The 27,754-nt window shown below is 42.3% G+C and overlaps 2 protein-coding genes, 1 long non-coding RNA gene and 1 other non-coding gene across 8 annotated transcripts in view; 1 reads left to right on the top strand and 3 right to left on the bottom strand.

The window, feature by feature from the left end:
* The first annotated feature begins 171 nt into the window (after positions 1 to 171).
* Positions 172 to 3,381, top strand: LOC129170304 (uncharacterized). 3 transcript variants are annotated; one of them, XR_008566580.1, is made up of 4 exons: positions 172 to 394; positions 2,346 to 2,462; positions 2,560 to 2,758; positions 2,855 to 3,381. It is a non-coding gene; the product is annotated as an uncharacterized LOC129170304 (long non-coding RNA). The 3 variants fall into 3 exon arrangements; XR_008566579.1 differs by having other exon boundaries at positions 2,560 to 2,782; XR_008566581.1 differs by lacking the exon at positions 172 to 394 and adding an exon at positions 881 to 914 and having other exon boundaries at positions 2,560 to 2,782.
* Positions 732 to 845, bottom strand: LOC129177950 (U5 spliceosomal RNA). Its single transcript, XR_008569720.1, has one exon. It is a non-coding gene; the product is annotated as a U5 spliceosomal RNA (small nuclear RNA).
* On the bottom strand, positions 2,997 to 21,179 carry LOC129170245 (solute carrier family 22 member 13-like). The gene is made up of 11 exons (XM_054757590.1): positions 19,918 to 21,179; positions 19,741 to 19,844; positions 10,083 to 10,237; positions 9,798 to 9,966; positions 9,594 to 9,717; positions 9,412 to 9,512; positions 6,883 to 7,097; positions 6,691 to 6,799; positions 6,269 to 6,475; positions 5,288 to 5,446; positions 2,997 to 3,619 (listed from the first exon to the last, which is right to left on the bottom strand). The coding sequence occupies exons 1-10, from the start codon at positions 20,287 to 20,289 to the stop codon at positions 5,299 to 5,301; spliced, it is 1,704 nt and encodes a 567-aa protein (XP_054613565.1). The 5' UTR covers positions 20,290 to 21,179; the 3' UTR covers positions 2,997 to 3,619; positions 5,288 to 5,298.
* A 134-nt stretch (positions 21,180 to 21,313) lies between these two features.
* LOC129170252 (serine/threonine-protein kinase OSR1-like) overlaps positions 21,314 to 27,754 on the bottom strand; it is a 28,446-nt gene continuing 22,005 nt past the window's right edge. For all 3 annotated transcript variants that reach the window (XM_054757603.1, XM_054757609.1, XM_054757620.1), the window contains one exon: positions 21,314 to 24,140. In XM_054757603.1, the coding sequence (XP_054613578.1) occupies positions 24,066 to 24,140 (75 nt within the window). In that variant the 3' untranslated portion in view covers positions 21,314 to 24,065. The remainder of the gene's footprint in view (positions 24,141 to 27,754) is intronic.

Here is a 27,754-nt window from a genome sequence, read left to right as displayed (position 1 = left end):
CTTCTTCCATGATTGCATTGTTGTATGGTATGTGTTTTGATGATAACAGTTTGTTGTGATGTTGTAATAACACATGGCAATCATCTGAATGAGTACGATTTTTTTTGCATCAAAGCAATTTATACGTTGCACCGTCACTCACACTAGTAGCTTTCCCAACAGGGTGACCACTTCGCCTTGTGGAAATTAAACACACTCTCGTTTTTCTTCGTCTCGCGTAAAGCTTTTACTTTAACTAAAGAATTTCGCGAAGAGGAACTCGACGAGATTCAAACAAGATTTGCTCCTCTGCGTTAACGATCTTACTCGTTTGTGGAAAACAAAACAAGCAAAACTAGGCCAGGGGCCTCCAACTTTCATCACTATTACAACTGCTTTCACAGAAACAGACGTGGTGAGCTGTTTGTTTTTTATATTATTATTGTTTTTTTATATTATTTGACTGGTAGCATTTAAATTGTACTTTATTTACGAAGCAGCATACAGGCGTTGAGCGAATTAACTTGTGAGACAGCGCCCTCTGGTGGATCTAGCGCAGTATTCTTTTTTCCGACATCAAACAACTTTTATTTACAATAATTTAAGTCATCCTTTATTAAAAACTATTTAAAGCAGAGAAAGTGACCATGCATGGATACGATCCCTTACAATATTATTCTTCTAGGAAAACGTATGAAAATTCACTTAAAAATAATAATTGGATTACTGAGTTTGATTTTGACAAATTAGAAAGTCCCGCTTTCGCAGGACATCAAAAAATTGAACAAAACTCTTGCTGTTCCTCCCCACGGAAATCTTTAGTAAAAGGCGAAAGATTTATACGATCTGAAGAGAAACAAGAGTGTACTGATGTTACAGTCGGCGCCGTGGCCACCCCATTCCGAAAGCTACAAGTGTGACTGACGGTGCAAAGGGTAAATTGCTTTGATACAAACAAATGTTATTCACTGTCATGTAGTTTTACTATAGCAAAACAAACATTACCACCAAAACTCATTCCATACAACCACACAGGCACGTAATAAGTACTAAGTTATAGTTTACACGACGCAAGGCATTCTGGGAGGACAGCAGAATTTCCGGGTATGCTACAAACAAACTAGCTGGTTAGCTCTTTGACGAAAACAAATCTGCCTGTGAATATGACAGTTCGATTAACCTAAATAAGTAGAGCATAAATATGAACTTAGAAGAACAGTTCGTTACCATTTAGCTAACGCTTTAGTGATAGTGGAGGGCTACCGGAAGTACCTCTGCTAGTTCGTGACTGAACCCGGAGCTTCAACATAAAACAATGATTTGATTTAATTTATTTGAACATGCATGCAGGTTACACTGGAATACATCTCATGAATCATTTCACTGTTCCACATGTCCAAAAGGAGTAGGAAGAAGCAAAACTGATTTAATCCTACCCTCAATCCATTCCTTATTCACTTCTTGTATTCCATGTCAGATTATTCCATATAACAATCAGTGTAATAATAAATAAGCATAATCAAGCAAGTTCAAGACCCTTCTGCCTTATATTCAGCAAACATCAACTGCTTGTATTGTTTTTTTAATTCGCTAGTCTCGGTACTATATGTTTGAGTTCATTGCTCAATCCGTTCCATAATTTAATTCCGCATACTGCATGCTGTGGGTTTTCAGCGTTGTTCTCGCAAATAAGTGTTTCAAGTTTAATTTTCCTCTAAAATCACATTTCTCCTCTCTTATAGGGAAATACTGTACGACGTTTTTGAGTAACAAGTTATTGTTAACTTTATGCATTATTTTAGCAGTTTGAAATCGTACTAAATCAGCGAATGTTAATATCTGTGATTTTAAAAATAAAGGGTTTGTCTGTTCTCTATACGCGCATTATGAATTATCCTCACGAGCTTTTTTGCAGTACATTGAGTGAGGGAAGATTGCTTTTATGATTATTGCCCCATATCTCCATACAATACGTTTAGCATTTCTTTGTCCACACTGAACGGGGGAGGGGCGGGTTTAAACACACACTGTGGTGCTCTTAGAGCCGATTCATTCATGAGAAATTTGCATGAAGAGATTTGTCCTATTTTTACCAATTTTTTCTATTGAGATGGGTCTTTGTTTCTATAAAAAAAAACATGATATTATATATTTTTGTAGCTGTTCATTGAGATTTAAATAAATCCATTTACATAATAAACATTTGATATCATGTATTTTTCACATTACAAATCCATTATACACAATACACATAATTTGGTAAAAAAAAAAAAAATCATTTAAGACAACAAAAATGTGAAATGTGAAAAAAATGTGAAAGAGTCGGTGTTGGTACACTCTAACCCTTCTCTCCCTTTTTTGTTGAGGTCAAAGTGTCCAACTCGGGGGTCGGGGTCGTGCAGAAGGTATGGTTGTCATCCCAGGACGTTTCCCTGGGTGGAGAATCTAAGAAACTGGCACCTAGATTCATCGGGCCCTATGAGGTAGAACGTATGATTAACACTGTGACGACACGCCTTAAACTTCCAGCATCCCTGAAACACTATCCTGTGTTCCATGTTCCATGTGTCCCGCCTCAAGCCAGCGCTCCTCCCTCCACGCGGCAGGTAGAGGGCCACCGGGCATTCACCGTAAGGACCATCCTGGATGCCAGAAGGCGTGGCAGGGGTGTGCAGTTTTTGAGCGACTGGGAGGGCTATTGTATTAGGACTTTTATCGCAAATTCCCTAACAAGCTTGGAGGTCCGCCAGGAGGCGTCCATTGACAGAGGAGGGGAATGGTGTGACGCTCTGCTGTAACACGGGTTTCATGGTCTTGCTATTTTTGTTACCTTTGCTCGTTGTGACATTTACTGATTTTTTGTCTCTTTACATAGATTCTGGTAACTCCCGTCTGGGGCGCAGCTGCGGGACGTGCCACAGCTCCTCTTCATCAGCGTCATCAATTTAAGCTCTCCTGTTGCGACTGGATGGCACTCTGCTATTCCTCATGGTGGAGACGCCAAGACACGCTTTGATTCCTCATCGTCCTGTTATGCCAGTTTGCTGTTGGCCTACCAGGGTGCCAGCCAGTCCGCTAGCTTGCGCCTGTGCTGCATGTCCTGTAGCTTCGTCAGGCCGGTAATTTGTTAGCCTTAGTCTTCCTTTCGCCCATTTTTTGTGGTGCCTTTTAGTGTGTTTTACTGGCACCGTTGTTTTTTGTTCCTCATTCATATGTGCCTATTAAAGACTAAGCACATACCTTTGTCCTGGGATTCTAAGTCCAGTGTAGAACACACTTCCTCACAGTTTTATACAACAATATGTAGTGTAAATATTGTCAAGTCTTGTGTGAAGGCTGGACCGAGTACCCAGAGAGTAGGCAATGGTGACGTTTACAATGCTTTATTTGACCAATAAAAGTCCGTTCTACAAATAAGCTCAGACGTGGGTGTGTGGGGGTGGGGGTGGGGGGTGGTGGGGGGTGGGGTGAAAGTGATGGTTACACTGAGCAAAGTGAGCATTAGCAAAAGGCTAGCTACGCCCAAAAAGAAATTTCAAGCTGTGGGAGTTGGCAGCAATAGCTGGAGCCTAAGTGCTGTGGTGATTAAGTGGCTCAGGGTGTGTCTCATGGCTCCGCCCAGAACCGGCAACTCAAGTGTCTAAATCAAAGGAGAACAGCAGAGATCAGCAAAAACAAAACATACCTAAGGAGCGTAGAACGTAACAAATATACTGTACGTGTATTACAAAACAACCAATTAAATGATGAAATTGACCATATACAGTACAGTGGAACCTCGGTTAGCGTTCGCACTGGTTAGCGTGAATTTCGGTTAACGTTGAAAACTTTGCCCCGGTTTACATACGTTTTCCGGTTAGGGCACAGTACAGTGCGCATTTTGTTGTACATGCCATGACTTAACGGTGTTCTTAACGTATTTTTTATCACAAAACATCCTAAGCTTCTAACAAAGAAGCTAGCTTGCTAAGTTACAAAATGACAACCGGAAGCAGAAGTCTGCTAGGTAGCCCGGCTATGATGTCATCAGCGGTTGACTCTCAAAAGTGTTAACACAAAACATTTTTTTTTTGGTTTTACATGCACAAAACAATTCTAAATGCATACGGATAACTCATGCCAAAACAGGAAGGTGGTGCCTCATTTATATGTATTTCTATGCATTTGGAATTGTTTCTTGCATGTCAAACTACAATTGTAAAACTAGAATCATGTGTTATGTGTTAACATTTTTGGCTTTCTGGAATGGAATAATTGGATTTACATTATTTTTTATGGGAAAAATTTATGACATTAGGGCCCCTTTCGGTCGGAACTTCTGGAATGAATTGACGCTAACCAAGCTTGCACTGTATTAGGTTATTTAAGTACCGGTAAAAATGTGAAATTTGAAGTTGCACTTGTATAGCATGAATCTATACCTATTGATCTAGTTACAAATTTTCTACACAGCTGCACAGCCAGGTCAAATCCACACTATTACAGGATGCACAACTCGACGGGGCGCAAAGCTCGACAGAACGCTGGTCTTGGGAAAAAAAAAAAAAAATCCAGAATCCGCCATGTCTGAGTCCAAGTCTAAATATATTAAATACCGTCGTCCCTCGCTACCTCATGGTTCGAACATCGCAACATCACTTTATTGTGGTTTTTCAAAAATGAATTAATAAATGATCACTGTTTCGTGGTTGAATATGGCCTACTATTCAAAACACAGCAGAGTATGTTTTCTTGGCCCAAATTAAGCATTAGCAATCATAAAAATGGCTAAATGAACAAAAATAAAAATATGAGGCATTTACAAGATGTTATATGTAGCATTATGTATGTGCCGATGACCCTGGAAGTGACGTGTGATATCAGCTAGCTACTGTAGAGGTGCTGACTGTTAGCATGGTTAGCAGTTCGGAGAGCGGCAGTGACTGGCGTGAGTTGTGGCTGACAGCAGTTTCTGTGTGAATGTTCACTGCATACCGTATGCGTTCTCTGTGCCACTGCAGTAGTATTTTACTAAACTGTCCGCTAGGTGTCAGGAACGTTACACTGATGATACAGTAGCCACCAAGTATGAGTCTGTGTGAGTCTATGTAAGGTCCTATTCATGTTTAACACATCTTATTCATATTTATATTCTATTTATATTATTATGTCAACTATATTGGGTAATAGGAGTGTAAAGGTGACTATAGAGGTGTTATTTCATGTCCAGAGGGCTCTAATAATGCTGTAAACCATATTTAGAGGGTCTTAAACAGGTTTTTAATGCTCTAATTACGAAAACATTCCATTTATAAATAAGGAATCCTACTTTGCGGAAATTCACTTATCGCGCTGGGGTGAGGAACCAATTAACCACGATAAACGAGGGAATGCTGTAATCCCCAAACCAAGACCAAGTTTGGTGAATTTTCTGCTGTTGAGTTCAGGCTGCCTGGAGTCACTTCCTGTTTTGTTGGTGATCATATTTCTGTAAAGACAACAAACATAAAGTCAGAGTCTCGTCAACATTCCTTCAATTTAACACAACCTTGAAACGTGTTCAGCAGGCTTGGGCAAAATTTCGAACTGAATAAAGAATGCTCCCAAATTCCAATTCATTCCCATGAATTTGAAATGAGGTTGGCCTAGTGGTTAGCATGTTGGCCTCACAGTCAGGAGATCCTGGGTTGGAATCTCCGTTTGGGCATGAATGTGAGTGTGAATGGTTGTTTGTCTATATGTGCCCTGCGATTGGCTGGCCGCCAGTACAGGGTGTACACCGCCTCTCGCCCAAAGTCAGCAGGGATAGGCTCCAGCATACCCGCGATCCTAGTGAGGACAAGCGGTATAGAAAATGGATGGATGTATGAATTGAGGCTGCAAACAGAAAGTAGAATTCAAATTGATAATTTAGCTGTATTCCAGAATCAGTACACAGTATCCCATATATGACTGTTTTACACATTTCACAAAAATATGATTACTATTACTTTTACTAAACCTCATGTACACATTTTAATTTAATTACAGCAAGTGTTTTTCCATCGGCAATTAAGAATAAAAACATCTTCTATTCCATTTTCTTCCAATAATCTTGGTCTGGGTTGCGGAGGCCCAGACTTCCAGGTCTCTGACTACCTCTTCCAGCCCCACCAGGGGGACACTTAGGCATTCCCAGGCCAGGTGTGACACATTATCCCTCCAGCATGTGCTAGGTATGCCTTCTACTGGCTGGGCATGCCCGGAACACCTCAGCAGGGAAGACTGGTACATTTCACTTCTGGTAACAGCTCGGCTGGACTTGGCTTACCTGTTGCCCTTGACCTCACTGGTAGAATCAGGCAGGTCTTTGCTTCTGGTTTCAGGAAGGAAGAAAACCAAAGCGCCACTAATCACCGCAAGGGTGCTGAAGACAATGACGGGTATGGACCAGTGATAAACTCCCAACAGGTTTATTGGTGGAGCGATGAGCGCGCCTACTCTCATAGCAAGAGACACCAAGCCAACAGCTGTTTGCCTGAGGAGAAATTTATGTTAGAGGCATAGAATTTTCCAGAATGTATTTGTTAAATGAAGAATTAAGACTAAGAACTGAGAGGTCCAGCCCCTGAATGATTACTTCATTAATTAGGAGAGGTACACGATGCCTCTGTCCCAAAGTCAATTGGAATAGACTCCAGCTTCCTCAGCACCCTAAACAGGATAAGCAGTACGCATGGACATTGTGCTTACCTGACTGTGGTGGGAAACAGCTCCTGAGCGTAGACCATACATACTGAACTAGCCCAGGTCAAGAAGAACTTCCCTGTAGTTACAAGAGCTGTAACAACGACACCATTGTCTGGAACGAGAGTTCATGTACAATTAATTAAGGATCAATCATCAACACAAAGCAAATATTGATTTGAAAGAAGAGGGCGTCACCTTGTGAGAAAGCCAGTGTTAGGAGGCAAAAAAGCCCACCTGCTAAAAGGGTTAAAACCAGGGACAATTTTCTCCCCAAAAATTCCAAAACCCAGATGCAGAGGAGATGTGCGGGTACTTCTGAGATACCAAACAGGAATTGATTCAGGAAGATGTTCAAGCCAAACCCACCCACATTGAAGAGAAGACAGAAGTAGCCTACATCAACTGAAAACCTGAAAAAAACAAATGAATAAATATAAGTCCATCCATCCATCCATCCACTTCCGCTTAGGTCAAGTCATGAGGGCAACAGCCTAACATGAGAAGCTCAGGCTTCCCTCTCGCCGGCTGATTTGTCCAGCTGCTCCTGAGGCATTCCCAGGCCAGTTGAGAGACAGAGTTTGGGTCTTCACCAAGGCCTCCCACTGGTCAGACGTACCCTGAACACCAAGGAGGAGTCTGGGAGGCATTCCGACCAGATGCTCCAACCTCCTCCTTATGTGGAGGAGCAGCAATTTTACTTTGAGTTTCTCCCGGATGACAAAGCTTCTCTAAGGGAGAGCCCAGCCACCCAATGGTGGAAGCTCATCTTGGCTGCTTGTACCTTCCATGGTCTCCTTTCAGTCACTACCCAAAGCTCATGAACACAGGGGAGGGTAGGAACATAGATCGATAAATAGATCGATCAATTGAGAGCTTTGACTTTCGGCTCAGCTCCCTCTTCACGATGACATACCGATGCAGCCTGCATCACTTCATACGCCTCACTAATCTGCCTGTCCATCTCGCGTCCTGTCCTTCTCTCACTCGTGACCTAAACCCCAAGGTACCTAAACTCCATTTGCGGCAGGATCTCATCCCCGACCCATAGATGGCACGCCACCCTTTTCTGGGCGAGAACCATGGACTCGGGCTTGGAGCTGCTGATTCTCATCACTGCCTCTTCACACGAACAGATCCAGAAAGAGCTGAAGATCACGGCCCAATGAAGCCAGCAGGACCACATCATCTGCAAAGTGCAGAGACCCAATCCTGCAGCCACCAAACCGGATCCCCTGAACGCCCTGGCTGCACCGAGAAATTCTGTCCATAGAAGTCATGAACAGAATTGGTGACAAAAAGCAGGCCGGACGAAGGCCTCCTACGGGTCGGACGTGCCCTGAACACCTCCCCAGGTAAGCATGGTTACCAGATGCCACCTCATCTGGCTCCTCTCAATGCGGGAGAGCAGCGGTTCTAATGTTTCTTTTGGATGACAGTGCTCATCACCTTATCTCTAAGTGAGAGCCCAGCCCAGCCACCCACTATGGCCCTGTCCACACACGAACGTTCTTGGGATTTTTTATGGGGGGATTAGTAAATAGTTGCATTCAGAAGGGAACAGATAATTGAGTGAAAACAATGTAATACACAAGGCACACCCACCTGTGGCGCTGTGTTACGCAGATACGCGGACGGAACCGCGTGAAACACCAAAGCATAGAAGAAAGAACGGCTGCACATAAGTCCGTCATGTCACTGCGCAATCCGTCCCGGAAACGCAATCGCTTCCACGTGTGCGCAAGACCTACGTCACTTCCTCCTTCACTTCAGCTTCTGTGTTGTCATGTGGTGTGGTAGTTATTATTTTTTAAATGTATGAACATAAATGGCCAATAACTGTACTTAATTCATGTCATTCATTCATTGGGGGTTTGTATTTCTAGTGATTATCATTAAAAGAGTTAGTTAGCATGCGGATGTTTCTTTCATCTTCTGACCTCCACCAAGACGGAGCTACGTAAAGAGTTACGCAATGCACGTAGTGCAGATGTAAACGTCATATCCGGTTAAGTAAAACAAACGTAAATAAACAGAATAAAACACATCAAATGCAGTTATATTTGATGGTAAGCGGAGTGCAATGATGGATTAATTTAGAGGATTCTGAGTTTTTTTTCTAAACGGAGAAATACTGTCCATCCAAAAATATCTTCCTAGCAAATGCTTAGCAAATTACACATGACTAACATGTGAAAATAGGCCAACCCGATGTAGACGCGTTCTGCACATGCGTAGAACCGATTGCGTTTCCGGATTGTGCAGTGACACGTCGTCTTCAGCTTTTCAAGGCTCGTGGAATTACATGTACGTAATTTTGGGAGTACAAGACAAGAAAATACCGGGAGAATGTCGACTGCGGTCAGTCATGACACTCATATTCAGACATGTTGGCTTGTCGTCAAAGCTCACTTCCGGTCACGTGACGTCATAGTTCTCGTATTGCCTGTCTACATGGCAACGACAAACTGGCGTCTTCAGATTTTCAAAAAATACGGTTTCAGGTCATCCAGAATGGCGTTCCCGTGTGGATGAGAGGCTGAAACCATAAAATACTTTGCCGTTTTGACCCGAAAACTTTTCCGTGTGGCTACCCCCTATGTCTCACAGCTAGTTTGGGAAATACCCCAGTGAGATGGCCCGTTACAAGCAAGGCTGCCCTGGGACTTCAATATAAAACAAGACAAAAAAAATGCATGGATGGATTCCTAAAGGTGCGTAACTTACCAGACAAAAGAAATCATCAACAAATATTTCAGCAGCACGGATGTGGTAAAAATAATTTTCATTGCTCCTTTTTCAATTTCTTTTTTTTCATGATCCTGTAACTATGTTATTCAGAGAGAGAAACAAATGATTACCTCTAACACAGAGACCAAAATGAATAATAGTAGCTTATCAAAGCATACCATGCAGTCCAATGTATTCTCTGAGATTTCCTGTTTATTTATTGCTGCAACTTTTTTGATCAACCTCTTTGCTTCCTCAGTTCTTCCTTGACTCAACAACCACCTTGCAGATTTAGGAATCCACCTTTAATGAAAAAAAACCCAAGTTACTAAAAAAGAGTAACCTTTGCGAAAGAGGAAATGCGGTACATATTTTTACATTACCACAAGTAAAGGGTGATAAGACAATACGCTGCTGCCAACACATATTGTGTTGTTCTCCAATTAGGAAGTACATAGACCAGTGCAGCTGTGCCGCATTGTCCCAGTGCAGCAAACATTTGGCACAAACAGGAGGCAAAAGACCTTTTGGTGACCTCCATCCACTCTGTAGCTAAAAAGACATGTTCACAGCAAGATTAGAGTGACAATAAAGTTAATGTCATGTATTTCGAGGGCACACGTAATGTTAGAACAGCAGGACAACCCAGCACCTGCTAGAAGACAAACCTAATAGAGTGGAGTTCGTTCTGAAACCTGCGACAGCAGCTCCAACAAGGAACTGTGCCACTATGTAGACGAAGATATTTGGCGACGCACCAGACACGCAGCTGCACATGATCAGAAGGACTCCGGATACCTGCGTGGTTCTCAGACGACCAAATCTAAAAGTGACACTCAAATGAAAGGTTACTAGTTCTTCATATGCATCACTATTAGGGCGGCACAATTCATCACATTTTAATCACGATTGTGGCTGCCAAGGTTAAATTCAGATGTGATATTACAGTAAAGGGTCCCTGACATGATTCATCAACTTTGCTTAAATATGTTATATATTCTTTCTAATTATGTTCTACATTGTTCCATTTTTGTAAGTGAACGGTAAATTAGCAAAAATGATATTTATAGTTAATGGCGCCAGCTCTCGCTGTTCAGTCTTATTTCCGGAAGTGACGCCATCGGAGTACTATCACTCAGTTAAACAAACATAGTGGTGTACGAGACAGAGAGTGTCTACAATGATTATAGCCAAGGTTTGAGTCATGTGTCAAGAGTTTTCGAGGAGAGAAGAAGGGAGGAACATTTGGAGATGAAATGGAGAACTTGCAGAACATGGACTTAAGCCTTAAGACATGGACATGAAGATTGGTCGCCTTCAAAACACAGAATGGTCAGCGTAAATGACTCTGGAGTTGCTTATGCTTCAATCCTATTGTTTCAAATCGACTTCTTAATGAGCGTAAAGAGGTTTTTATGGCCTGTTTCATTGTATATGTGACCACATGTCGAGGATTTATTTTTTCCCGTGGCAGCCGCCACCCCACACCTTGTATCGCAGTGAAAAGGTTATATAACTTATAAAATGCTTTGCAGCCTTGTCGCTATTATGGAATAGTGTTTAGAAGACATTATGTAAACAAGACATGACTTACTCTGTTCTGTGGCAATTTTGACGCAGTGGTCATTTTTCCTTGTTGTGTGTACCGGCGGAATATCACGCCTTTTGAAAACGCTTCTTGTAAAGTTGTTCCTTCGAAGAAGTCGTCAGTGAAATAATCACTGCCAAGAACAGAATACAAGGTCCATCTGTCTCTCATTCTCTGCACTTGTTTCGTCCATTGTTGTCTTAAACCTACCTCTTTTGGAAAAGAAAACAAACTTACAGTATCACTCAGATACTATGAACATCCAGCAGCAACACGTTCTGGCATGACTACTATTTTGATGAAAAATATACTGACCCCGATGACGTCGCTTCCGGAAATGAGACTGCACCGCGAGAGTTAGTTCGTCATGAACTATAAATGTACTGTTTGACAATTTACAGTTTGCTTAAAAAAATTGAACAATGTAGATCAGGGGTCTCAAACTCAATTTCACTGGGGGCCACTGGAGGTAGAGTCTGGGTGAGGCTGTGCCGCATCAAGTATTGGGAGCAGGGCTTTGAATCTGAGGGTACCTCACTGTTGGAGAAATGTATATAAATGTTATCATATATTTGTCTTAAAGAATGTATCTTCCTTTGTTTGAACCACTATAACCTCTGTATGTGTGTGTGTCTGAGCAGTAAAATTTTATGGGGCTATGGAGAAGAAGATGAAGGAACTCCTCTCGACCGCATGAGTGCTCAGCTGATTTTGTTCCTTCCTTAGTCATGTTTACTTGTTATCTTTTCTATGCACTCATCTACAGAGACTCCTTGTAGATCAAGAAGAACAAACAGGAACTGCTACACAACAGATGCTTGGAATGTTCTAGTGTAACTGTTGGATTTATGATGTGCTTTCACCTTTTGAACCTCCTGTTTCTAAGCCTGCTGCATGTTTACAGAGTCACACTCTTGATTGTTTGTTGATGTGAACACACACCCACACACACCCACACACACCCACACACACAGTTAGATACAGACTGTATTGTCACGTTGCGGCTGTTGTGCTCCCCCTCCCCTTAGAGCTGCAACGTGCTCTGTGTAACTAGGGAATCCCCAACAGAATAAAAGGGTTTACTCAGAACGGATCGAGGTTGTAAACTGAGTACATCTCTGTCTGTTCTCGCGAGTAAAAGCAATCTTGTTGTCTTCTTTCTTATTGTGTTTAGAATGTTTTAGGTTGCTTGAACCTGACACTCACGATACGATCCAATTCACAATACATGCATGTGATAACACCGCTGTTAGTGCAGTGTTGGTTTTTATTTGCCCCTGTAAGTTTGTAAGTTACACTGAGCTTGCCCGGATGTTGCAGGCTGCAGCTACACTACCCTTTGATGTCTAGTCACGGGCCGCAAGATACAATTTGGTGGGCCGCAAATGGCCCGCGGGCCTTGAGTTTGAGACCCCTGATGTAGAACATAATTACAAACAATATACAGGTACAGCAGGGGGCTCAAACTCGTGGCCCGCGGGCCATTTGCGGGCCTACTCCCAATACGTGATGCGGCCCAGCCTCACCCAGACTCTACCTCCAGTGGCCCCCAGTGAAATTGAGTTTGAGACCCCTGATATACAGTGTTCCTTCGTTTATCGCTGGGGATGGGTTCCCAAAACAGCCTGCAACAAGTGAAATCTGCAAAGTAGCCCACTTTTTTTTTGTGACAATTATTATGTTTTAAACTGTAAACCCCTCACCATACACTTTTTTCACATTTCTCTCTTGTTTAAACACTCTCAAAGTTCAAATTTCGTTTGAATTTTAATTATCAGTACTTGTATTTCACTCCTCTGACAGTGCATCTTGTCCTGGCACTGCTCCGCTGAAGCGTTTTTCTATCCTTGTTAAAACATATTGCTCCTGTCGTTGGATTTTACTTCTCCTCGTCCTCCTTGAACCGAAGACTCATTTACAGAATTCCGTAATGGCGTCCTACAGCTTTTACCCACAGGCCATCAGGCTTCTCAACGAAGCACTCACACACACCGCACGCAACACACGCGCACACTCATAGCACTTTATTTGTATTATTTATTTGTATTAATGTCTCTTCTGTTGTTGTTGCTTAATTTAATGGTACATATGTTTCTTATGTTCTTATTCTTTTTCTTGTGTTTTTTTTCTTTTCTTGGGAGAATGAACAGAATAAGAATTTCATTGCATAGTATAACTGCTGTTTTACTATGCATATGACAATAAAACTCTTGAATCCTGAATCTACAGCCGCAACTTCCACCTTCCATCAGCACGTCCAGAAGTCCAACTTTTTTTTTATTTTGATGTAAAAAAAAAAACAAACAACTTTTTTGTGTTGTTTCAATTGGTAAATGCTGGTTTTCTCCCTTTTCTAGTCAGGAAATGATATTTTCCTGAAACTTACCTATGTTCTACTGCTGATTACTGGAGAACAGAAAAAAGTAGAAAAAAAATAATTTCCTGATAGAAGATGGGAGTCTAATCTTTCTTATGGGAGGTTCCATGTTTATACAGCCATAGAACACAATATTCTGTGTGCCTTGAAAGATCAGTCAAAATCGTCTAAAATGGCCGATACTGAAGGGGTTGTCTTTTGAAAAATGGCTGGGATTGAATGAGTTAATGTAAGATATTTTTTATGACACCCTTATTTTGTATACACAGTTAGACAGGATGTGGTGAACGCCGCTCTTATTTTGAAGGCCTGAAGTGTGTTGTGCGTGTTGAAAATGTCCATTCACGATTAAAAGACGAGCTGGGTGCAAGAATAAACGTGGCTCCCGTCCTTATATCACTCAGAACTTGCATGACGTCAGCGGGAATCATAAATACGCTTGTTTGCATTAACAAGCGGTAAAACACAACACGGCAAGTATTTTATTTTAATGTCATGATAAGCTGACTGTACACATATAAGGACATCCTATTCTGCAAAAACTACTTCCTGTACAAAGACAACATTTAGTTATTATACTAATTAGGGTGTCAGGGTTCACTTCCTGTCCCTGCCGCCTGTTTTTCCCTGCCTTCTCCTGGGCGTGTGCTTTCCCATTTCAGGTGCCCTTTCTCCGGCTGGAGGCGGGACTACTGGGCGCACCTGCCTCTGATGAGCCAGCACATACTTTTAAGCGGATGGATTGCACCTGGGAGACGCTGGATAATTTCCAAATGGTTTGTGCCACGTACACGGACAGTCATTCTGCCTCTTTGGACTTTATCTTGTTACAGTTCTGGCAGACTCCTTATTCCCAAACCTGAAGTCCAGCGTGCTCTGCGTCTCCCAGGAGGTGTGCCCAGTACTCCCGGCTCTCCGGGCAAGAACTCCCTCAGCTCACTTTCAAGTGCTTCCTTCATGGTGCCCTTTTGTTCAGCCCCTTGACTCCCGCACCATCGCCTTTTGTTCAGCCTGTGTTTTAATTAAAGACTTGCTTAGCTGTCCACCTGCCTCCCGCCTCTGCATTTGGGGTCCAACGCCCGCCGAACATAACATAGGGCCTTCTTATCCCAAATATCAGGGAGAAATAAAAAATACACACCAGACAAACGCTCGGGTCTCAGGAGTATTACTAGTTGTTATTATTATATATTCTCAGCAATGACGTGCAGTGAGGTTCGTGGCTGGTGAGGGGTTGCTAATTAAGACATCTATCGAGAGCCATATAGTGAAAATTGAAAGAGCGCAACTGTGCCACTTTGATATTTTTTAAAGATATGCTAAGAGGTTATATATCAATAAAAATACCGCATCTCAGATTTGTGATATACCGTAGTTGAAAAGCCAATTATAGTATAAATTTCGGTTGTTTTTCTTTTCTTCCCCCCATTTTTACTGTTGTTTTTTTTTACTTTTCCAAATATTTCAACTTTCTTCTTAAATACTAATCTTCATAAATGTTTTTTTTGTACTATTATTTCTTTATTCCCATAATATTTTGACTTTACTCCCATATTATAACTTTCTACCCCACTCTAATATTCCAAAAATTCCAACTTTGTTTTGTTTCTCATATTAAAATAATAATAATAAAAATAATAAATAATAATGTAGTTTTTCTTTAATATTGCAACTCTAGGCTGCTAAAATTATATTATTTTTCTTTATAATAGTATTTTCTCGTAAAACAGATTTTTTCTAGTTAGAATACGACTTTTTTTCTTCTTAAGACTTCTTGTAAATTTTCTTCTCGTAATTATGACTTTATTCCCATAATACTTTGACTTTACCCTCGTAACATTATACAATTTTACGCACTCTGACTTTCCAAAGATTAGAAGATCATTTGTTGTTTTGTTTGTTTGCCATAGTACTGTGACTTTAAATAACACTTTCTTTAATATTTCACCTTTATGCTACTAAAATTATGTTTCCTCACAATATTACCATATTATTCTCATAAAAAATTACAACTTTTTTCTCTTAATATTTTGACTTTATTATTGTGAAGTTACTGATCATTTTTCCATTTCTGCTGTTGTTGGTGGTGAGGTTTTTAACAAGTTTTCTTGTTAAATTATATTTTTAGAATGCGCTGCAGGCTTAATAAAGCAGCCGCGGGCCGCACTTTGGACACTCCTGCATTAAGATAACAGGAAAAACTAAATAATATTTTACTTCTGTTAAAAATGTGGTTTCAAATATGTATTTATTTATTATAAAACAGACAACCATTTGCGGTTTTACCTTTATTTGTATTGTAAGTCACGTGCCCTATCATTCACCAGGAAAAGCTTCACCTTCTGTTTTGTCTGAAAGTCCAGGCTGGATAACTTTTTCACTTTGGATATATAATCCTCCATCTTGGCAGTCACAGTCATTCATTCATCAGAGCATAAAATATCTTTAATGCATTTGACTTGTCCAGTGCTGACACCCACTGACACTTTGATTCTTAGCTGCTGTTAAAAAAAACCCAACACACCCGCTGTGGCTGGCTTTTCCTCTCTATAGAAAGACAGCAGCAACAAGCACCTTCCAGTTCACGCATGCCTCCGCCCCTTCACTGTGAAGAGGAGTACTACGCGCATCCAGACGTGTGTTGTGTGGGTTGATAAGATCTCTTGACTGTTGCTAGCAGAGACGGACTGTGCACATGAATCAACTTGCATTCTGTAGCCGCATTTCATGTCCTTTATTTACACTGAATGTCTTGAAACGTTCAGTAACACTGGCATGAGACAGACGTCATTTATTGTTTGACTTCCTTGATTCTGACTGCTTAGAAGAAGTGCGATGTAGCGCATCAAAGACGGGGGCACTTTCTACACCCATCATGTTGGTGGTGCACCCTCCTTTGCATGAATGATATCAGTGTGTTGCAAATGTTGCACTGAGCCGACAGCTCTTTTTTATCAAGTTAGTTGCTTCTTCCGGTCGGCAAAGTGGGCATTGAAACTAGGAATCGAAGTAAACAAATTTTAAATGACCCCAGGAGAATCGCAGTATTAGTCTCTAGTCCCATCGACGCCGAACCTTATACGTGGCACTTGGTCCACTTTAACACAATTTGATACTATATTTCGTACTATACTGTATGGATATTATAGGGCCATTTTGATATTTTCTAAAGTAACACATGTAGATATGATAAGAAGTTCTATACAGTGATGGAAAAAAGGATTAGTCCACCCTTGTTTCTTCAGTTTATTGACCAATTTTAATGCCTGCTACAACTAAAGGTACATTTGTTTGGACAAATATAATGATGATAACAAATGTAGCTCATAAGAGTTGAATTGAAAAGCTGATATCTAGTAAGTTCCATGGTTTTCTTGATAATAACCAAAATCACTTACCGGTAAGTTCTTACATGAGTAGCATTGTACTACCAAAACATGTAACTCTTATGAGCTATTTGTGTTGTCATTGTTACACTTGTCCAAACAAAGGTACCTTTAGTTGTATCAGGCATTAAAATGAAAAAGAAACCGAAGAAACAAGGGTGGTCTAATCATTTTTTCCAAGACCATCATTTCATCTTTGTTATATACTAGGTGAAATGCTACTACTCTCCATAATTGTACAGTAGACACCCCTACAACGTAAATAATCCGTTTATGTTATACGAAGCGTAAAATCCATGTAAATAGCCTAATCCGTTCCAAGATCTTCCCAAAGTCACACTTTTGGGCCTTCAAAATATTCAAAGTCCACCAAATATGGTGGGAAAATATAACAAAAGGGCATAAACATAGTAGAGTAACATTCCAATATAAAATAAGGTAAATAAGGTATAATGGTCGATGGGGAACGGCCGTATAGTCTAGCAACATCACTTCATTTCATAATAAGTCATGCTTCTGGATCATTTCCTGCTTTGTTTCGATCGACAACTTTTCCCTTTTTTTCTTCTCACTTACACTTGGTTTAGGGCCCATGACTACGGTAATTTGACCACAAAGAAAAGTAAACAAATTAAAAAGAGTTTTCAATGCGTGCAAACTGGTTTAAGGGCGACTACGATGAGGAACAGAGGAGCATGTCTCTCATAAACACACCGACGCGCTGGATTAGTCAGCCAATGAGATAAGAGCGTAAGGGGTGCCCCGATCATCAGCTAATGAGATGAGAGCGTATGCGGTGCTCCGATAATCAGCCAATGAGAGCATGAAGCGTCAGAATTTGTGGATAACTTCCTGCTTCCTTTCGATCGACAACTTTTCCCTTTTTTCTTATCCCTTACACTTGGTTTAGGGCCCATGACTACGGTCATTTTAACACAAAGAAAAGTAAACAAATTAAGAAGAGATTTCAATGCGTGCAAACTAGTTTAAGGGCGACTACGATGAGGAAGGGAGCTCACATACAAACATGGACGCGCTGGATAAGTCAGCCAATGAGATAAGAGCGTAGGCGGTGCCCCGATAATCAGCCAATGAGATGAGAGCGTAGGCGGTGCCCCGATAATCAGCCAATGAGAGCGTGAAGCCAGAAGGCGTCACCAAGTGTACTCTGTTAGTCTCTCTGTCGCTTGCACGGACTCGATGCTTGACGTCATATGGAATTCCTTACGTAATACGATATGAAAAATGTACATAAATTCTTTACGTTCAGTGGAATTTACGTAAAAGGAGGTTAACGTTATGCGAGGTACTACTGTATTAGCTTATTCTCGTAAAACTGCGACTTCTTTCTCATTTGACTTGACTGATTGACTTGATTTGACTTTTTTTCTTATTTGACCTTATTCTCGTAAAATTATCGCCGTTTTTTTCTACTGTTTCTGCTGTTGTTTTTTTCCCCCAACTACAGTATCTCAACTTTCCACTTGCACGTTTTCTTCTCGTAATTATGACTTGATTCCCATATTTTGACTTTATTCTCAAAATATTAGGACTTTTTCCCCAATTTAGTTTTCCAAAAATTACAACTTTGTTCTTTGTTTTGTTTTTTCTTTTGTTACAACTTTTTAAAAAATAAAATCTTTTTTCTTTAATATTTCAACTCGATGCTACTAAAAGGGCATTATTTTTCCTCATAATATTATCAGTTCATTCTTCTAAAAGGATGACTTCTTGTCTTAATAAGTTGACTTTATTCTTGTGAAATTTCTGCAGTTTTATTTCCTATTTCTGCTGTTGCTTTTTATATAACTGTGCAAATATTTCAACTACCTTCTTGTAAATTTTCTTCCCATAATATAGTGACTTTATTCCCATAATATTTACCCCTCCCTAATTTTCAAAAAGACAGCTTTATTTTTGGTTTTGTTTCTCATAATATTACAGCTTAAAAAAAAATTCTTTAATATTTCACCTCTGTTTTAATAAAATGACATTTTTCTTACAAGTTTATTCTTGTAAAACTTTTTTCTGGCTTAAGAATGCAAGTTTTTTCTCTGAATATATATATAAAAAAAGATTGCTTAAGAGGCATAAGAAAAAGGCACTTTGGTCCATTGAAGCAGCTATGTTTATTATTTTGTATTATATATATTCAGAGACTTTGCTTGTCTATATGTGCCCTGCCATGGACTAGCGACCAGATCAGGGTGTACCCCGCCTCATGCCCGAAGTCAGCTGGGATAGGCTCCTGCATACCCGCGACCCTAGTGAGGATAAGCGGCATAGAAGATGGATGGATGGATATTCTGACACTTTTCTCCCATTTTTGAGGAAGGCCCTTACGAGAACTCAAAATTTGCAATCGCGTCAGGTTTCAGAGGTCCCCCAAAACTCACTCAGTAGTGCGAGTCCGCCTTTAAACTTTGAAAAAAAATAGCCCCTGCCTCCAGTTTCACAGAATGTCTTCAAATCTGGTGGCAACGGCAATCGTGACAGGATACACAAAGAAAGTCCCAAGAACCCATGTTCCAAAACAAACGGGAAGTCGTCCATTTTGGTTTTCGGCTTCAATTTTGGGTGAAAACCAGTTAGTTGTATTTTGGAAACTAGTCCTAAGCACTTTGACCAAATAAGCCCAAATGAAAATCACAGACACTAGACAGACAGGCGAGGGTATATTGCGAAGGATTTTAGGCTGTTCCATAAGATGTGGGCGGGGCATGACAACAAACTTGATCAATCTGACAATTCTGACAACTGTCAAGGTTAGTAACTCCGGTCCACAAGGTCAGACCTTCGTCATAATCAGTACACATGATAAAGACAACACCTTGAAACTATACATAGGTCACATCTTGAATTAATCTCAGTGCCACCCAGTGGCCATAGGCAATGGAATGTGCATGCCCTCCTGGGGGTACTAGCGCTCGTTCAACGCTGTGTGTAGCTTTAACATTGTGTATTAAGTTACTTACGATTCCATAATAGGTCCAAAGATGATAGAACCTACGACTACACCAGCCAAGAAAGTTGTCTTCACAACCGTAGGTATGTTGGACTTGTCACAGACGAGATCAAACTACAAAACAGCAGCACAAAGTAAGCATGTGTGGCAACATGAGGTGACAGCAGTTTAGCTCGCAGTCACTTACATCAGTGACAATGGTGGACTCGTACGTTTTATCAAAGTACAGCCATCCATTCTGGCACACCGTGGTCTCATTGAGTCCATTCTCCCTGATGGTTCCGATGTCCCAATCCACCGGGACAAACATGCGGCACCTACTGAAAGAACCATCCCGCTCCAGAGGAACGGTCAGGTTCAGCTGCTCGTCCATAGTCAGGTTGGGAGCAGCCTTGAGAATCCAGGCTGTGTTGCAATGTCGCTTGGGGTCAGACTGAATGAGAAGAAAACTACACATAGAAGTCATCAAAACTGCATGTGGAAAAGTCAACCCAAAAAGAATAAGCTTCTGGAAAATCCCAAATTCTCCAATGGTTTGTAGAATCTCTTCAAAACTCATTTTGAATGTGTGAGACAAAAGTAGTAGACAAAGTAGAAGATCGCAAAGGAGATGTTTAACTATGCAGCACAGTTAATGTTAGATCAACACATGTTGGTGTTGAAATAAGAAAATTGCATCCAACAGGCTAGTCTAATGCTAATCAGGGCCTGAACATGCGCTGTGCATAGGGCCCCCGCAAGGATGCACATCGCTGCTGTGAAGTATAAAGCACCTAGTCAGCCTCGGGCAGGAGAGAAAGTAAATAAAGTTCTGCCTTGGGCCCCAGTTTGGCTTGGAGCCACCCTGATCGTAGTAACTTAAGTCAACCTATTTTTGGAGTCATTCATTTGTAGGACGAGCCCTGCCTCGCATATAATTTAGGTCCAAATGTACCTACTGTAGTAGGTGACCTACAAAATGCAATATTCACTGAATCATTTATGAGAAATCAGTCAGAATTTGTCAATCAAGTATAATTAACAACAAAATGATGTGGTGTTCATTGAATTAGCTCAGGTCAGGCAGGAAATTATCATCTCCTGACAGAAGAGCAGTTTCAGTTGAGCAGCACAGCGATAGTAATCTGCCACTGAAACTGCTCTTGCGTTGGGAGATGAGTTGCACTATTAAAGGAAAAAAAGTGTTACTTTTTAAAAGTTGTAATTATGAAAGACAAAAAATAAAACTAATTTTTTTTAAATTATGTGGGGGAAAGTTAATATATTATAGGAATAAAAGGCAAAATATTATAATATTAAAGTCATAATAATATGAAAAGAAAAAAGAGAAAGTTGAAAAATTTGGAGAGAAAAAATGCAAAAATGGGGGGAAAAAAGGAGCAGAGAGCGAAGTTGATACTAATAGTAATAATTTTTCATCTATATGACAAAACTGAGATTCACTTTTTTCTTGAAATATCTATAATTTCTTAGCATATCTACATGTGTTGCTTTACAAAATATCAAAGTTGCATCCTTTCATTTTTCAGTAGTTAGTAGTAAAGTCAAAATAATTAAGAGAAAAAAGTCAATCGACTCAGGGAAAAAAGGTCACAATTTTATGAAAATGTCACTCATAAAATTATGGGGAAAAATATAACTGTTTTAGTAGCATTTCACCTACATCACAAAGCTGAGGGGTATTTTTTCTTGAAATATGTATAACTTCAAAACATCAAAGTGGCAAAGTTGCATCCCTTCATTTTTCACTATGTGGCCCTCGCTGGAAAAGGTTTGAACACCTGTGGTTTACACCTCTAAGTGTTGAATAAACGAGTGGAGCCCCTTCTTCCTCACGACATAACCAGACCACAAGCCTGGCACTCTATATGGGTACAAAAAACCCAAACATGCAACATTAAAACCCCTTTCCTTTGACTCCACTGTGACTTTATTCAAGCGACCACAAATCATTCTGCAAGTGGCGACATTTTACAAAGTTTGGAAATCACAAATGTTCCAGTTCGAATTCGCATTTGTCCATGTATACATGAATACAATTGAATAAGCCTATTTGAAAAATACGGGACGTTCACTGCCATCAATTGATTCAAATAATGCTAATGATTGGGTGACTCTAAAACAAGGCAGATTTTTTTTTTTCTTAACAGAAAAGTGGTGATTTTTTTAAATTTTGGGTAACACGATGCACAAAATCAGTCATTTTTTTTAACACTAGAAATACACACAAGTGTATGGTGTGCTATTATGACTCCTCATGGTCTAATGAGCACATATGTGCATGAAAAAGAACAGGTGCAACAAATAAGGTGCCAATCAAAATAACTGGAAGCTAATGACAAAGGCAAACGACAGTAGACAAATATTATGTCCTGATCAAGCTGAGTCAACAATCATTTGTTTTCCATAATCAACATTTACAAGTTAGTTGTTTTATGCGGCATGTACACTTTTGTCTTTTTAACACTCAAATGCATCAGCGTTGTTACATGTAAAACGTATGCGACGGTGCTTGGAGTTGCAACATACGTACATTTACAAGAGCTTTACACGCCACTTACTCTGGTACCTGAACGAGGACTGTCAAGGCAGCCCTTTAACGCCGTCGTACAAACCAAGCACAAAGCTACACCGGCAGTGAGAAGTGGCCTGAAAGGTGTGGGGGGATCGAGGGAGTGTTTGGACACAAACACATTTCTTCTTTAACTTTTCTGGGGTAGGATCACTCCACCTAAACAGATGTTCCCAGTGGCGTCATTCCAAACGGAAGACGGCAATTGTGTCCGTTTACGGCAATGAAAACATGCATTTCTATTATTTCCAGCAATGTAGGTGCCATCATGCTATGGAAGCCCGTTTCCGCCACTGAACCGATGCTAAATCAGAATTATTAGATAAAAAGTTGAAATTATGAGATACAAACTGTGCATTTGCCGAGTGCCATGTGACCAAGGCTCCAGTGAAGCTCAACTTTATCTTAAGACTTTCTCATAATTATGGCTTTTATCTCATATTTAGGACTTTTTATCTTCTAATTTCGATTTTATCTTTTATGACTTTCACATAATTTTGACATTTTATCTCAATTTCAAATGCACAAATACCGGAAACTAAATCAATACCTTATCAAACGGTGGTAATTTGCTGTTGTGTGAGGGAAATCCTTTTTTCTATTAGGGTGAAGTACCCCCCCACCCCCCTTTTTTTGTTACAAACTTTTATTTGGTGAAACATGTCCAATGTGGGAATACATACACCTTCAGTGACGTTCCAACCCTGGCAGCACTTTAGAAACCAAAGCAGTGTGGGCTCAACAATCCGCTGTATTCAGGTGTTCCCAAAAGCTGTTAGAGCAAATGAAATAAACATGCAATATTTCTACTTTACAAAAGAAATTCTAATAAAAGCAAAAGTGTAGACGTGTCAATCATTCACGTACGGATGTCGATGGTGGCGCTACCTTGCGGCTTGACGCTTGAAATATTGAGGTACAGAAGTGAATTCAGCCGAGAATAAGTGCGAGTCAGCCGACGGCGTCACATCCAGTGAAAACAACTATTGCATAGGATAAGAACATCAGGCCAGACTGGTTGAATACTTCAAATAAACTCAAGTGTTTAAGCGACTAATTGTAAGCCAGAGCAACTCCAGTAAGGAGGATTTATGCACGTTTGGAAACTCTTTTATTGGTGCAGTCAGAGCCTGATTCTCTTTGGTTATGTTTTGACTGTGTGAGAAGAATTCATGAATGGGTTAGATGATATCATTCATTTAATTTTCTCTTTGGGAGGAGGTGTTAGAAATGCATGCATATATACCAATAGTAAGTATTAGTTGTTCATCAACTGTAAGAGGAAAACGTATGAACTAAGGCTTAATCATTTTCACTGGTCAAATTCAGTGTAGTATAAAGTGCCTTTTTCAGGTGGCACGACTTTGTCTTGTCTCTTGTGGCACGGTTTAATTAAAAAAAAAGTGGGGAAGGCATTGTTTCCAGTACTGGCAGACTGGAGACGGTGTGGTTTGTGCTTATGAATGAAAAGGGGGCAGAAAAAAAACAAAGAAAAATGAGTTGATATAGTTGATTGCATGTCCTCTCCCATGAATAAGCGCACTGTAAACATTTCAAGTGTGTTCCTGTGATGTACTGAGCCCTCCTCTCTCTGTGTGGTCCTCGGGCATCCTGCTGAAGTGTCACATTCCCTGCCAGCTTCACGTGTCGTCCTCTTTGGCAGCAGCAGCGTCGTCGTCGTCGTCGTAGTCGTCGTAGAATTTACTAGAATGCAGCTGCGCGTTACCAGTGGATGCTGTCTTTTGCTGCGCGCTTTCCTTCCCTTAACTGATGCTGAGCTGTGCGAAGCCGATGAGTTTAATGTCGTCGGGAATTTCAGACTCTTCCACACCGGATGCCTGGGAAACAAATGCACGACACGTTGGTGGGGGAGATGCACTGCATAATGTCAATACTTCATATTTCTACAAATGGATGTTGCAGTGTTTTCCATCCACCCACCCAATTTTTGTGTTCCGCTTATCCTCATTAGGGTTGTGGGGGTATGCTGGAGCCTATCCCAGCTGACTTCAGGAGAGAGGCGAGGTACAACCTGGACTGGTCGCCAGCCAATCGCAGTGTTGCTGTGTTTTCCATACATTTATTTGTTTTTTTTAAAGATTTGCCCTTACTTACAAACACATTATAGTGGGACTGTCTGTGTAGCGTGTCAATACAACTCCATACAGGATTATAACACAGTTGTTCATCAATAATAACAGTAATAATAATAATAATAATAATAATAATAATAATAATCAGTGCACACTTCATGTTCTGTTGTTAAATAAGGTTTAAACATTTTTTTTATGATGCAAACCAAAAGGCTTAGTTTTACCAGTCCACACACAAACACTGAGTGGGAGTTGTTGAAAATCGCTACTCTTTCTTTGCGTTTTTTTTGGTGGGTTGAAAAAAATTTGCCTCCAAATGTGCCGAATGATTAAATAGTTGCATCCAGACATGTAATGTGATACTTAGGACAAAGTGGAATTACTTCTGCGAGTTATTTTGGAGTTTGAGACAACAAAATATCAGAAGATGTCCGTCCAAACATTTAGATATTATGTTGGCTTGTCATCAAAGCTCACTTCTGCTTACAAGTGGGTGACGTCATTGTTTTCAGAAAGAAGCGCTTTGCTTGCATACGCAGAAAGGACAAGCCGGTGTTTTCATACTTTCACACTCTGGAAGCCGTTTTCAAAATAATACCGTTTCGGGTCACCGTTTCAGAACACCGTCACCGTCACCATCACCGTTTTCAGAACACCGTTTCCGTGTGGATCAAAGGCTGAAACAATAAAACCATTTGCCATTTTGACCGGAAAACCTTTCCGTGTGGATAGCCCCTAACACTGATTAGGTATCAGAAAAATAACAAACAACCCCTCCGTGAATCACCACCTTACCGTGGTGGAGGGGTTTGTGTGCCCGAGTGATCCTAGGAGCTATGTTGTCTGGGGCTATATGCCCCTGGTAGGGTCTCCCAAGGCAAACAAGTCCTGGGTGACGGGCCAGACCAAGAGTGATTCAGAAGACCCCTATGAATAAACACACGAGGAGAGACCACACCTCGCCCGGAAGTGGGATACCGGGGCCTCACCCTGGAGCCAGGCCTGGGGGAGGGGCTCGCAGGCGAGCGTCTGGTGGTCGGGCTTTCACCCGTGGGACCCGGCCGGGCTCAGCCCGAAGAAGCCACACGGGATCTCCCCCCCGTAGACCCACCACCTGCGGGGGCAAGCATAAGGGTCCGGTGCATTGCGTTTTGGGTGGCGGTCGAGGGCGGGCACCTAGGCGACCTGGTCTTCGGCGGCCAAATCTGGTTCTTGGGACATGGAACGTCACTTCTCTGGCGGGGAAGGAGCCCAAACTTGTGAGAGAGGTTGAGACATTCCGACTAGATATAGTCGGACTCACCTCGACCCACAGTTTGGGTTCTGGATCCAAACTCCTCGAGAGGGGCTGGACCTTGTTCTACTCTGGAGTTGCTGCAGGGGAGAGGCGGCGAGCTGGTGTGGGCTTATTAATAGCCCCCCGGCTCGGTGCCTCTGTGTTGGAGTCATCCCCGGTAAACGAGAGGGTCATTTCCCTACGCCTTCGGGTTGGGGAAAGGGTCCTGACTGTCGTTTGTGCGTACGCGCCAAATGGCAGTTCAGAGTACCCAGCCTTCCTGGAGTCCATCAGAGGGGTGCTGGAGAGCACCCCAACTGGTGACTCTGTCGTTTTGCTGGGAGACTTCAACGCCCATGTGGGCAATGACGGTGTGACCTGGAGGGGCGTGATTGGGAGGAACGGCCTCCCCGATCTGAACCCGTGCGGTGTGATGTTGTTGGACTTCTGTGCGAACCACAGTTTGTCCATCACAAACACCATGTTCCAGCATAAGGATGTCCATAAGTGCACATGGCACCAGGACACCCTAGGCCGCAGGTCTATGATCGACTTTGTAGTCGTATCATCAGACCTGCGTCCGCATGTTTTGGACACACGGGTAAAGAGAGGGGCTGAGCTGTCAACTGATCACCACCTGGTGATGAGTTGGATTAGATGGCGGGGGAGGATGCCGGACAGACCCGGGAGACCCAAACGTGTAGTGAGGGTGTGCTGGGAACGTTTGGCAGAGTCTCCTGTTCGTCGAGTCTTCAGCTCTCACCTCCGGCAGAGCTTCTCCTGCATCCCGGGGGAGGACGAGGATATCGAGTCCGAATGGGCTCTATTCCGTGCCTCCATTGCTGAGGCAGCCGATCGGAGCTGCGGCCGCAAGGTGGTCGGTGCCAGTCGTGGCGGCAAGCCCCGAACCCGATGGTGGACACCAGAGGTCAGGGCTGCCGTCAAGCTGAAGAAGGAGTCCTATCGAGCATGGATGGCTTGTGAGACTCCTGAAGCAGCTGACGGGTACCGGCAGGCCAAGCGGCACGCGGCTTCGGCGGTGGTCGAGGCAAAAACTCGGGTGTGGGAGGAGTTCGGTGAGGCCATGGAACACGACTTTCGGTCGGCCTCGAAGAGGTTCTGGCAAACCGTCCGGCGCCTCAGAAAGGGGAAGCAGTGCCCGGTCCACACTGTTTACAGTGGGGACGGGAGCCTGCTGACCTCGACTGAGGATATAGTTGGGCGGTGGAAGGAATACTTTGAGGCCCTTCTCAATCCCACTGACATACCTTCCCTAGAGGAAGCAGAGACTGAGGATACGAACGTGGACAGTTCCATCACCGTGGCTGAGGTATCTGGGGTAGTCAAAATGCTCCCCAGTGGCAAAGCTGCGGGGGTGGACGAGTTTCGCCCTGAATTCCTCAAGGCTTTGGCGTGATTGGGAGGAACGGCCTCCCCGATCTGAACCCGTGCGGTGTGATGTTGTTGGACTTCTGTGCGAACCACAGTTTGTCCATCACAAACACCATGTTCCAGCATAAGGATGTCCATAAGTGCACATGGCACCAGGACACCCTAGGCCGCAGGTCTATGATCGACTTTGTAGTCGTATCATCAGACCTGCGTCCGCATGTTTTGGACACACGGGTAAAGAGAGGGGCTGAGCTGTCAACTGATCACCACCTGGTGATGAGTTGGATTAGATGGCGGGGGAGGATGCCGGACAGACCCGGGAGACCCAAACGTGTAGTGAGGGTGTGCTGGGAACGTTTGGCAGAGTCTCCTGTTCGTCGAGTCTTCAGCTCTCACCTCCGGCAGAGCTTCTCCTGCATCCCGGGGGAGGACGAGGATATCGAGTCCGAATGGGCTCTATTCCGTGCCTCCATTGCTGAGGCAGCCGATCGGAGCTGCGGCCGCAAGGTGGTCGGTGCCAGTCGTGGCGGCAAGCCCCGAACCCGATGGTGGACACCAGAGGTCAGGGCTGCCGTCAAGCTGAAGAAGGAGTCCTATCGAGCATGGATGGCTTGTGGGACTCCTGAAGCAGCTGACGGGTACCGGCAGGCCAAGCGGCACGCGGCTTCGGCGGTGGTCGAGGCAAAAACTC

Source organism: Dunckerocampus dactyliophorus, chromosome 2 (assembly GCF_027744805.1).
Source record: "Dunckerocampus dactyliophorus isolate RoL2022-P2 chromosome 2, RoL_Ddac_1.1, whole genome shotgun sequence".
Classification (NCBI taxonomy): Eukaryota; Metazoa; Chordata; class Actinopteri; order Syngnathiformes; family Syngnathidae; genus Dunckerocampus; species Dunckerocampus dactyliophorus.
This window is presented reverse-complemented; position numbering and strand designations above follow the sequence as displayed.

Bases quoted from the DNA above. Each gene is read 5' to 3' on its own strand.
- LOC129170245 (XM_054757590.1), bottom strand. From the start codon at position 20,289: ATGAGTTTTGAAGAGATTCTACAAACCATTGGAGAATTTGGGATTTTC. The intron at 9,513-9,593 runs GTATGCTTTGAT...TGAATAACATAG, and splicing joins AGAATACATTGGACTGCATG to TTACAGGATCATGAAAAAAA. The intron at 6,476-6,690 runs GTAAGCACAATG...ATTTCTCCTCAG, and splicing joins CTGTTTCCCACCACAGTCAG to GCAAACAGCTGTTGGCTTGG.